At 34.9% G+C, this 11904-nt stretch overlaps 2 protein-coding genes across 2 annotated transcripts; one reads left to right on the forward strand and one right to left on the reverse strand.

Annotated features, from left to right (window-relative positions):
• Positions 1-2845: 2845 nt before the first annotated feature.
• LOC109057502 (actin-like protein 6A) lies at positions 2846-9463 on the forward strand. Its single transcript, XM_042725893.1, has 14 exons — positions 2846-3035; positions 3408-3484; positions 3572-3746; positions 3996-4096; positions 4206-4303; positions 4950-5044; positions 5285-5391; positions 5534-5623; positions 5734-5795; positions 7764-7878; positions 7964-8044; positions 8134-8229; positions 8314-8400; positions 8598-9463. The coding sequence occupies exons 1-14, from the start codon at positions 3011-3013 to the stop codon at positions 8676-8678; spliced, it is 1290 nt and encodes a 429-aa protein (XP_042581827.1). The 5' UTR covers positions 2846-3010; the 3' UTR covers positions 8679-9463.
• On the reverse strand, positions 9342-11427 carry LOC109057505 (39S ribosomal protein L47, mitochondrial-like). The gene is made up of 7 exons (XM_042725894.1): positions 11267-11427; positions 11001-11131; positions 10690-10750; positions 10513-10609; positions 10029-10159; positions 9831-9926; positions 9342-9578 (listed from the first exon to the last, which is right to left on the reverse strand). The coding sequence occupies exons 1-7, from the start codon at positions 11389-11391 to the stop codon at positions 9470-9472; spliced, it is 750 nt and encodes a 249-aa protein (XP_042581828.1). The 5' UTR covers positions 11392-11427; the 3' UTR covers positions 9342-9469.
• Positions 11428-11904: the final 477 nt, after the last annotated feature.

Genomic DNA, 11904 nt, shown 5'->3' on the forward strand with positions numbered 1-11904 from the left:
AACAGAGCTAAACCTAGTACCATTGATGCATGGCAATGTTTTTCTATCAAAATTTTGGATTATATAAAGGAATTACTATAAAAGTAATTTTTTTTTCTCTTCTCCTTTCAGATTGTACAAATATTGATGCGTCTGTTGCTTCCCCTTCCTTGTTTTGTTTGTTTGAATGGATGTTTTGTTGAATTAAAAAAAAAAAAAAAAAAAAAGTTGATCAAAAAAATAAAAAATTCAGCATTTGTTTCCTGTCTAAAATGTAAAAATACTACATGAAAATGTTCTCATCGTTGCTGACCACTACTTCCTCCTGCACAACGCCTCCTCTTAACACGCATATACTGAAGGTGAGAAAGTTTTCATGTAGCCACTGTGTTTGCACTGACAGAAGAACTATGTGAGCCACTAGACTTATCTATGCAGATAATTATATTTTTCCCTGTTTAAATATTTATTGTTGGCTTAAGACATTTTCTCCACAGACTGATAACAGCTGCCCATGTGATTGAGCACACAGACATCTCAGTTCATAATGGGCCCTTAAGTATGCAGAGCTGTATAAAAAAAAAAAAAAAACTAGACACTGACTTCATTCAGAGAACTGCTTTTGTGTTCTGCTCTGTTTATCAACTTGATAAATATAAATACCATTTACATTTGAGTCATTCAGCCTTTAGAGTGGTTTATGACATGTATAACATACTGTAACATGTGGAGCAATGAAAGTTCATGTGAACAATGACGTTTATATGTGTTTGTGCAAATATGATTCCTAAATGTTTTCAACAGTCAACAGTTAAACTTCACTAAATCTCTCCATGAATTGAAGACACACAAAAACTCAAATTTCCTTGCAGAATTGAGATCTTGCAAATGATGAAGACTTTATTTTACTCATAAATCAAAAATGGCTGTTCTAAAAATCCATTTTAAAATTTTCCACTTTCACAATGTGGAAATTAGTAACTTTGTGTTAATTTTTTTTTTTTAAATTCTATGAATCATTGTCTGGAGTACAAATATATGAAATAGTGGATTGTTACAACAGGCCAATAGCACGAAGGTTGAGAAATGTTTATTATTTATTCATTATCTGTCAATCACGAGGATTGTAGGCACACTAGTCAGTCAACATATATTTCTACATTTTTTGGACAGAAATAGTGATGAACAATAATGGCATGATGAATGGGTGTGGTTCTAAGAATTTCAACAATGAAGAAACATTAAAGTTTTTCCCCCCATATGTTTATACAACCTTGTTTTATCTATCAAAAAGTCAGCAATCTAACAAATTTTGAATTGTGTTGAGTTAACCTGTTACTATACAGTAAATGAAATAAAAGGTGTAAGGTACTGGTTATAACATTTGCTTTTCATAATGTTTAGTAGAAATATACCTTTAAAAAGTAAACGAAGTATATATATATATATATATACATATATATATATATATAAGGTTGTTTGTTTTTATATATATATATATATATACCGTATATGAAAGCAAGGTTGTTTGTTTTTATATTTTGATTTATTTTGAACTACAGAATGTTTATATTCCAAGGAACTATAGATTATATAAACAACTACCAAAAACTAAACAATTACAAAAATTTAATACAAGCAAGCAAGCAGACAAACAAAAAACAAACAAACAAACAAAAAAAAAATTTATAAATATTATTTGGATTGTTTTGTACTTTACATTACTAAAATAGAATAATTTCCCCCGGTAAATAAATGTTATTTATTACTCCATATAGTTTCATTTTGACTTCCAGGTTGAATTTTTCCTGCCAATGATATCAGTTTCAGTTTAATCTGTATTTGGTCAGTCTTTCTTTCTTCTAAAGAGAATTTTCATTGGTTACCACAACTTAGAAATACATATAATTTAATTAACATTTTTTCTTTGCTGAAGTTGGATGAACTTGACTCATGACAAAACAGTGTATAATAGATTATAATCAAAATATTTAACAGGTTATATTTTTTAGTACAAAGGTTACAGTTCCTAAGATGTCCTAATGTGAACAAACATCATGTTATTGTTACTGTAGCCGCTCACTGTCCAGTTGGCAGTACTGCAGTTTGACAGAAATAATAAGACGGTAAAAATTGTCTTGTTGTTCAAATTTGAGCCGCTCTAATAATGACTTAACAATCACTTAATCACAATGTCTTGCAACTTCATGAATATATCTATTCAGCAATACTAATTATTTAAGTATTTTACATGAAATCCAGCAAAAATCAATAAACAGTGTTTTCTGCATAACCAAACCCTTGTCTTGGCTCTTTCTTTATGCTTTCACTTTTTATACAGTACATTCTTAAGACATATTACTGGAATCAGTTTAATACTTAGTCCACATAAACTGACATATCCACATCAGACTGTTTCTATATGCTTCATATATCAAGAATAAAGCATTTGACCAAGCGTCCATATAAGCATAAAACATATTAACCAAAATACCATTAATCTGATCTGAATACTTGAGCCTGCTTTCTGTAATACAAAATAAACACTTAAATTTGAAAAGTATAACAAACATTTTAACCAATAGGGCCTACTGTAATCATACAAAACTAAATCATGGTAACCCTTTAATCATATACATACAGTATAAATACATGTGATCAAACATTCAGGGTGTCACATTACTTTAATGTTCTTTATTGGCTACCGCATTGGTTACCTGATTACTTTTTTGGCTTTACACAATTTGGATTTTTTTCCCCTTTACTTTCAAATAAAGCTCTTCACTCAGTACGGTTTACGCAGTCTATGGTTTTACGCCTACAGTTTCATTTCATCCTCCATGCCGACTGGTGGCGCTGCTAAAAGCACCTCAACCACAGGCCACCATAATCCTCTCAAGACAAAGATGTCCCATTCGTTTCCTTTGTTGTGATAGTGAAAATACAAATCGTACGGTTCTTATTTTATATCCCCACTTTTAAAATAAGAAACCAAACAGTTGTCTTCTGTCAGTATTGACCAGCCGCAAAAATGAGTGGCGGAGTGTATGGCGGAGGTAAGAGCGATTTTGGAGGGAGAATCAAATGAATGAGTGCGCCACGTTTATGAGCTCGCTAGCCATCAAACTAGCATGACATATTTAGTTCTACTTTTATTCAATGAAAATGAGCTCAAAGTACACGTTTATGATGCTTTGTAGAATGCAGCATACAGCAGAATATAGAGCGCGCGGTTAATGAAAATAAAATATTAAGTGCGTAACGTTAGTTGTTAAATATAAAAACGAAGATTGCTGGACGATTTACGTATTGTAATGGACTCGCATATTTATTCATTACAAGAGTTCATAGATACTGTGTGTGTGTGTGTGTGTGTGTTAGTTGTATCCTCATCTGTTTCTTTTTGGACGTTTATTTCTTCTTCACAGATGAAGTTGGAGCTCTCGTCTTTGACATGGGCTCATATTCAGTGAGAGCTGGATATGCAGGAGAGGATTGTCCCAAGGTGTGAGCTGTTATATGAATCCATATCTTGGTGATAAAGCTGAAAAAAAAAAAGGTTTTAAGCATAAAGTTGTTCTGTGGATTCTAGGCCGACTTTCCTACTGTAATCGGTGTAACTCTGGACCGGGAGGATGGCAGTACACCGATGGAGACAGACGGAGAGAAGGGAAAGCAGAGCGGCACCACCTACTACATCGACACTAACCAGCTCAGGGTCCCTAGAGAAAGCATGGAGGTCATGTCACCTCTCAAAAATGGAATGAGTAAGTTATTTTATATACGGGTCGAAAGCTGTTTTCAAGCATCAAAACAACATAACAAGACATACAACATAACATCAAAACAAGTTTAATACAGCCTTAAATGTTATTTTTTCTCATGCATGAGAACTAAACTGTCATTCAGTCTGACAGGAGTTCATATCATAAAACCAGAATTATTAAACGTCTAATTTGTGCAGCCCATATGAAAACCAAGTTTTAGACACATTTTCCTTTTTTTTCCCCCTAAAGTTGAGGACTGGGACAGTTTCCAAGCCATTTTAGATCACACCTACAAAATGCACTTCAAATCAGAGCCCAGTCTGCATCCAGTCCTGATGTCAGAGGCCTCGGTATGTTGATTTTTGGACATAAATCCAATCTGCAGATTTGATCATACATTTGCCATCTGCTGGGATGCTTCAGCCGACTCCATGTGAACTTGTTTTCTTCATCTTGCAGTGGAACACACGAGCAAAGAGAGAGAAGCTGACTGAACTCATGTTTGAGCATTACAACATTCCTGCTTTCTTCTTGTGTAAATCAGCCGTCCTGTCTGCGTATCCTTTATTTTTATTTGCTGGTTAAATGATTTGACAATCCAAATCTCTGAAAGGCACTGTCTTGCAGAGCAGTGGTTTTGTAACCATGGGGCCTTAAGATGACTTAAAATGATTTAAAATAAGCCAAAACAACTTAAAATCAAGATATTTCTTATATTACATTACCCCCACAACACCCCTTTTTTCTTTTAAGGACTGTCTGGATATGAGGTTTCCTAATTTTAAAAGTGTTTAAAGGCATCGTAAGCCTAAGTTGTTCGTAGCTCTATTGGTTTCAATGGGTCTATGATGTACTTAAGCTTATGATGCTTTTGGGAAACGCAGCCCTTGAAAAGAAATGGAAATTAAAAAAATCCATATAACATTTTTCTAGTTTGCTAAGCTCTAAAATATTTACCAGGAAGAAATTAAAAAGACAGAAAAATATTATACATTTTATAAATATAAAAAAATGATAAATATTGTAAATGTAAAAACATTTTAAAAAAAATGTAAGATGTTAAATAAACATCTGGAAAGGTCATGGGGCCTAAATATCATTATTGGCAAGGGAAAAGGTTCAGATAGAATTTTTCTTATTTAGAATTACTTTATAGAGTGTAGAAAATAAATGAAATGTTAAATCCTTAACTCAGCGTTTCAGGTTTGCCAATGGACGGTCCACAGGTTTAGTGTTAGATAGTGGATCAACACACACAACTGCTATTCCTGTGCACGATGGTTATGTCCTACAACAAGGTAATTCAAAACAGAGTTGTTGTTTTCTTTTAATATTCATCAAATAAAAACAAACAATGATTTTATATAATATAGTAGATATGGTAATGCTGAATTGTTGTTGAAAAAGTTGAATTGTGCACAATTAATACAACATGTCATTTATATTAATGTACATATTTGTTTTTTATTTTATCTATGATTTCAAATATATGATGTAGTTGTTGATATTTCTATAATGTATGTTTTATGATCTTCCAGGCATCGTAAAGTCTCCTCTTGCTGGTGACTTCATGAGTATGCAATGTAGAGAGCTGTTTCAGGAGTTGGGTGTTGAAATAGTGCCTCCGTATGTGATTGCATCAAAGGTGAGGACTACTCAAGTTCATTCTTTTCAGTCGTCATATCAGCTGTGTTTGGAGGTTGGGATGCTCACTGTGTTCTTGAGGTGGTGGGGAGTAGATAAAATGTTCAATGAAAAATGAATGTCAGAGTGTTTTGTCATGAAAGGATTCAGTTCGTGAAGGAGCTCCAGCCAGTTGGAAGAAGAAAGAGAAACTACCTCAAGTTACCCGTTCATGGCATAACTATATGTGTAATGTAAGTGATCAAAACTTACACTTAAGAAATCATAGAGGAGTGTTACTGAACATAATGTAGTGCATTTATATCATGTGTTATGTAATGACTGTTGCTCTCTGTCTTTTCAGACTGTCATACAGGATTTCCAGGCCTCTGTGCTGCAGGTGTCAGATTCGCCCTATGATGAACAGTAAGCTCAATTACTTTTCATACAACACCGTTCAAAAGTTTTGGGTCAGTGATTTTTTTTTTAAATAAAAGAAGCCAATACTTTTATTCAGCAGGTGCACGGTAGATTAATCAAAAGTGACAGTAAAGACATTTTTTGTAAGTTTGTTTTATTTTTTATTGAGATTCAACATTGGGTAAACATTTAGATTTCAAATGTTGTGTGTGTCATACATTTATGTTTACCCTAAACCTGAGAGTAGTATTCATCAGATTATCTACATAGAGAAGAACAAAGAAAAAAAAAAACAATGTACATAGAAAGTGATCTTTCTATACATTATAAACATTAGCTTGTGAGAGTAAAATCAGTCCTGTGGGGTATTTCATGGTTAACCCATTTTTTTACCATTTTAATGTGAATTGTTCCAGTTCCGGTTAACAAATGCTGTTACCTGTTGTAATTTCCATCCATGTATTTATAGTTGGACTTTCCTGTGACAAACCATTTCCTGGTGAGAGTCTTTTTAGTAGCCACCAACAGTATATTCATCAAGTATGTATTTTTCTTCAATCTTGTGGTAGGTAGATATCCATGTGCATCTCAATAAATTAGAATGTCGTGGAAAAGTTTATTTCAGTAATTCAACTCAAATTGTGAAACTCGTGTATTAAATAAATTCAGTGCGCACAGACTGAAGTAGTTTAAGTCTTGGGCTCTTTAATTGTGATGATTTTGGCTCACATTTAACAAAAACCCACCAATTTACTATCTCAACAAATTAGAATATGGTGACATGCCAATCAGCTAATCAACTCAAAACACCTGTAAAGGTTTCCTGAGGCTTCAAAGTGGTCTCTCAGTTTGGTTCACTAGGCTACACAATCATGGGGAAGACTGCTGATCCTGACAGTTGTCCAGAAGACAATCATTGACACTCTTCACAAGGAGGGTAAGCCACAAACATTCATTGCCAAAGAAGCTGGCTGATCACAGAGTGCTGTATCCAAGCATGTTAACAGAAAGTTGAGTAGAAGGAAAAAGTGTGGAAGAAAAAGATGCACAACCAACCGAGAGAACCCCAGCCTTATGAGGATTGTCAAGCAAAATCGATTCAAGAATTTGAGTGAACTTCACAAATTAATGGACAAAGGCTGGTGTCAAGGCACAAAGAGCCACCACACACAGATGTGTCAAGGAATTTGGCTACAGTTGTCGTATTCCTCTTGTTAAGCCACTCCTGAGGCGTCTTACCTGGGCTAAGGAGAAGAAGAACTGGACTGTTGCCCAGTGGTCCAAAGTCCTCTTTTCAGATAAGAGCAAGTTTTGTATTTCATTTAGAAACCAAGGTCCTAGAGTCTGGAGGAAGGGTGGAGAAGCTCATAGCCCAAGTTGCTTGAAGTCCAGTGTTAAGTTTCCACAGTCTGTGATGATTTGGGGTGCAATGTCATCTGCTGGTGTTGGTCCATTGTGTTTTTTGAAAACCAAAGTCACTGCACCCATTTACCAATACATTTTTGAGCACTTCATGCTTCCTTCTGCTGACCAGCTTTTTGAAGATGCTGATTTCATTTTCCAGCAGGATTTGGCACCTGCCCACACTGCCAAAAGCACCAAAAGTTGGTTAAATGACCATGGTGTTGGTGTGCTTGACTGGCCAGCAAACTCACCAGACCTGAACCCCACAGAGAATCTCAGTGCCACAAACTGATCACCTCCATGCCACGCCGAATTGAGGCAGTAATTAAAGCAGTAATTTCACAATTTTACTGTATTTTCGATCAAATAATAAAGGCTTAGTGAGGAGAAGAGACTTTTCTCAAAACCATTTAAGTTGTACTGACCCTAAACTTTTGAATGGTAGTTCTAAAACATTTTAAGTTTACATATCATAATTAACTTTATCAGTTGAGCTTTTAGGTACGTGCAATGCTTATGATCTTAATGGAAAAAGAAAAACGCCACATTGTCACAATTTGTCTTATACAGAGTAGCTGCCCAGATGCCCACTGTTCATTATGAGCTGCCTAATGGGTACAACTGTGATTTCGGAGCTGAAAGACTCAAGATCCCAGAGGGTCTTTTTGACCCTTCAAATGCTAAGGCAAGAAATGTCCTTCTAACATTGTCCAAGTTTCATTCTGAAATGTTAGTATTTTTTTTCTCACAGCATCTTAACATTTTCACAGGGTCTGTCGGGGAACACCATGCTGGGAGTCAGCCATGTTGTGACCACCAGCGTTGGCATGTGTGACATAGACATTCGACCAGTAAGATTTTAAAACTCTACATGTCCTACGTCTTTGCTGTCAATACAGGGTCACATTATGCTTCCCATAATTTTTTTTGTTTTAAACAGGGTCTGTATGGCAGTGTGGTAGTTACAGGAGGAAACACTCTCATCCAAGGCTTTACAGACAGACTTAACAGAGAACTTTCGCAGAAGACGCCACCGGCAAGTGGCATATTTTGGTTTGCTTTGTTGATTTGTTGCTTTTTTTCTTATGATAACATTGATTGTTTTGTGTCTTTTGTGCAGAGTATGCGTTTGAAATTGATAGCCAACAACACAACTGTGGAGCGCAGATTTAGCGCCTGGATTGGGGGCTCTATCCTCGCATCTCTGGTGAGCAGTGTTCTCTAGGGCTCTCACGGGATCTGGTTTTAACTGCACAGTTGTTTATGATATTAAATGTAGCCTATAGCATTAGCACAGTATCAATATTTAGCTTTTTAATACCACTGTCAATATGTTCACCTCTTGATTTAAGTCTAACAAAATATATAAATATATTAATTATGACTCTGTTGTGTTACTTTTAGGGAACTTTCCAGCAAATGTGGATTTCAAAGCAGGAGTATGAGGAAGGTGGGAAACAGTGTGTTGACAGGAAGTGCCCTTAACCAGTTCCATCAACACCTGGTTGCCTTCAGAGGGAGAGGAAAGAAAAAGAATAAATAAACAACACACCACCACCTTGTAGAAAAAGCCTTCTTAGTGGACTCAGGAACTAAAAAGGACACTGTTATTTTTTAGTGCAAACAAACCATATTTTAAACAGTTTGATATGGTTGCGCTCTTTTCTACTCTTCAACAATATTTTCATATATCCAGTTTGACAACATAAATGTTTCTGACCACCTGAATTATTTTAAATAACAATGACAAGGTTATGTCTTTTGGAACCTTGGAATTATATCCCTCAATTGAATCAGTGCTTTAAACAGTTAAGTGTTTTTTAATTTACACAACTTTGCCGCTTCCTAGAAAACGCACCACAGGAAACCAAATGTTTATGCTTTTAATAATTGATCAGCTGTTTTGGGAATACATTTTTTCTTTTTTTTTGGTTAAACTGGTATAAATTTCTCTCATATTACATAAAGAGATAAAATTGTCAGTGAAGTGATTGTGCACATTTGTATTTAAAGTTTTGTTCTAATAATTAACACATTTCAACTCGTCTATTCAGACAGTTATTAAAGTTATTCAAAAGAGAAAATGATTTGCAATCCTAATAATTTACGTAAAAATGAAACTAGGAAAATATATACAAAACAACAGTCTCCATTACAGGTTTGAATTTATTATTTGACTGTACAACATATTTCCAATCTCCAAAACTTGCAGAGAAATGAAAAAAATATTACATGATGAAAAGACAACATTAAATGTGAAAAAATTGTAAGTGGTTTCATGCAAGTGCAGTCTTTTTTGGAAACATTGCGGCAAGCCTCTTTTGGTTTCTCTTCTGTCTTTTATCTTTCCGCATCTTACTCCTCAGGTATTTTTCAAGGCTCAGCCTAAATTACAGAACAGCAAAGTTAAACATTACTGTGTATCAAGAAAATGTAATTTACATAATGTAACAACATTTGTTAGTGCTAATAAGGAGACCAGAATTTCAAAGCTTAAATGTTCACATGAGCATTCGCTTGCAAAGAATACAAAACTCTTGTGAGACAACGTTGAATCTTTAAAATATAATTCCATAAAATACATTTTTCAGTTACATTTGTTGTTACTCTGATTGACTTGTAAAATCTGAGACTTGCCTTGTGTAAGGGGCCACATGTGATGGTTCAAAGAATCGCCGCCTTTTGTATCTGGAATTCAGGTACCAGGGGATTGGATGTTCCTTGAAGCGGTACCTGATGAACAAACATGCTTGCAATAAGTTACATTACACAAACACAAAATAGATGTGCACAGGAAAACAATCTGCTAAATATTTACTCGTCTGATTTGCTTACCAGAAGGTTTTGCCAAAAACATTTCTGCGCCATTCACCCGGTCTACCTCTCTCTTGTCCCGTCTGCAGCAAGCGCAGAGCATCCTCACGTTCTGTCACAATTGTGTCAAGACGCTTCATTGACCTTTCAACCTATCAGAAGAATTATGCAGAATGGAATATTGGTTCATCCATGTACTCTTGACAAATTTTTTTTTCAGGATTCTTTTATAAACAGAAAACTCAAAACAGCAGCATCTTGTTATTGGTAGATTATTTTTAAAATGTTTTTTATGTAGTAAAATGTAGTAAAAATGTTCACTGCCACTTATAATCAATTCAATGCATCTTTTGCTGAAGCATAAATCTTACTGACCCAAGCAGTATACCAAAGTACTGCATCGTCTTTGTACCATAGTAACACCATAATATATATTTTTTTCAAGGTTATAGCATTTTCTCAAAGGAAACTAAATAATTCAATTAAATTTCAACAAATCTGATACCTTCTTGAGGCGCTCTGGACTGGGCATCGGAAGGCGCTGTCGTTTTGCCTCCTGTTCTACAGTGAGTAACATGTTCTTTTCCTTCAAAAGAACATACCTGCAAAATACAAATAGTATTTTAATATTTATTGAATTTTAACTTTGCAAGTCTTCAAACTGTAAAAACTACTCAATTACCAAAGTTTGTGTAAGTCTTCATTACTTTTCACTCTAAGCTGTTTGGCAGTCCATGGAGCACCTTTAAGGGTAAAAAAAAAAAAAAAAAAAAACCATTACTAACACAATATATTATCAAGTAATGCGAAGGTAGATTGTATCTGACTGTATCTCAAAACCTAGTAGGCTTCTTTTCTTGCCAGGATATTTGGGCACTGAATATAATGCTGTCTAGATAGAGAGCTCACTTGTTTTGAGACAAAGACTACAGCTTTTAGTAACTGAAAGAAAAAAATAATTTCAGATGAAATGGTATGTAATATTGCTGGCACCTGATTTAACTGTTTGTTCACCCCAGTTCTCTGGCAGGTCAAAAAACTCTTCCAGTCCTTTCCTGACACAGGATGTGTGGAGTGCTCGGTTATTCATGGAGCTTCTGAACCACCACGAGTCATATGTTTGTCTAAATTCCGACAGATATGAAAAAAGTTCATATTAATTGGTGATATATTAAATCATGCCTCGTTCATTCTGGTTAAGACACTATCGTGATGCACTGTCATTTAAGCCCGACATATAATCAGCAAGAACAAAATACCTTCGTTGACACAAATGAAATCTGGAGAACGCTTGAGTCGCACACTGAGGCTGTGTGTGTGAAGAGACTGTAACAACACGCTGGAATTGTCTGCAGACAGCAGCAGTCAGGCGGCTCACGGCCATCTTGACAATGAACCGATGAACGGAAGCGTGCAGCGCCACCTGTCGGACAGTAGTGTGTATTAACAACAACACATTTCTCCACGGTAAAAGTTCCAACATTTTTATTTCCTCGTTCAGCACCACAACACACACGAATAAAAACATACAATAAAACATTATCCTATAAAAACAGCTATTTAAAAAAGAATAAAATTGAGTCGCATTACATAATATTTGCATGTATCTTTGAGCACTTTTGTCGAGTGTTGATTGTTATTAAAAGTATTTCCCCCCTTTGGTTCTAAGGAGGTCACATTAAAATTATATTGAAACAATTTTACAAATCTTTATTTATTTTCCAAATGCCTTCATAGAGCCTGAATTTCAGCCAGTTAATACTGTAAGCAATACTATTTTTCTTTTAAGTATAATGAATAATTATAAGGGTAATTCAGAAAACTTAAGCGCAAATTACTCAATGTGAATAAAATACTACCAGACATTTAAAAATGTATCTGTTCACTTTTCAACATA

Source organism: Cyprinus carpio, chromosome B6 (genome assembly GCF_018340385.1).
Source record: "Cyprinus carpio isolate SPL01 chromosome B6, ASM1834038v1, whole genome shotgun sequence".
NCBI classification, from domain to species: domain Eukaryota; kingdom Metazoa; phylum Chordata; class Actinopteri; order Cypriniformes; family Cyprinidae; genus Cyprinus; species Cyprinus carpio.

What these genes read in the sequence shown, in the direction of transcription:
- LOC109057505 (XM_042725894.1), bottom strand. Translation starts at nt 11,391, where the DNA reads ATGGCCGTGAGCCGCCTGACTGCTGCTGTCTGCAGACAATTCCAGCGT. An exon ending in TGAACAAACAGTTAAATCAG is followed by an intron (nt 10,751 to 11,000) that starts GTGCCAGCAATA and finishes TTACCCTTAAAG; the next exon opens with GTGCTCCATGGACTGCCAAA. An exon ending in CATGTGGCCCCTTACACAAG is followed by an intron (nt 9,579 to 9,830) that starts GCAAGTCTCAGA and finishes TCTGTAATTTAG; the next exon opens with GCTGAGCCTTGAAAAATACC.
- LOC109057502 (XM_042725893.1), top strand. Translation starts at nt 3,011, where the DNA reads ATGAGTGGCGGAGTGTATGGCGGAG. An exon ending in TTGACCCTTCAAATGCTAAG is followed by an intron (nt 7,879 to 7,963) that starts GCAAGAAATGTC and finishes ACATTTTCACAG; the next exon opens with GGTCTGTCGGGGAACACCAT. An exon ending in GCTCTATCCTCGCATCTCTG is followed by an intron (nt 8,401 to 8,597) that starts GTGAGCAGTGTT and finishes TGTTACTTTTAG; the next exon opens with GGAACTTTCCAGCAAATGTG.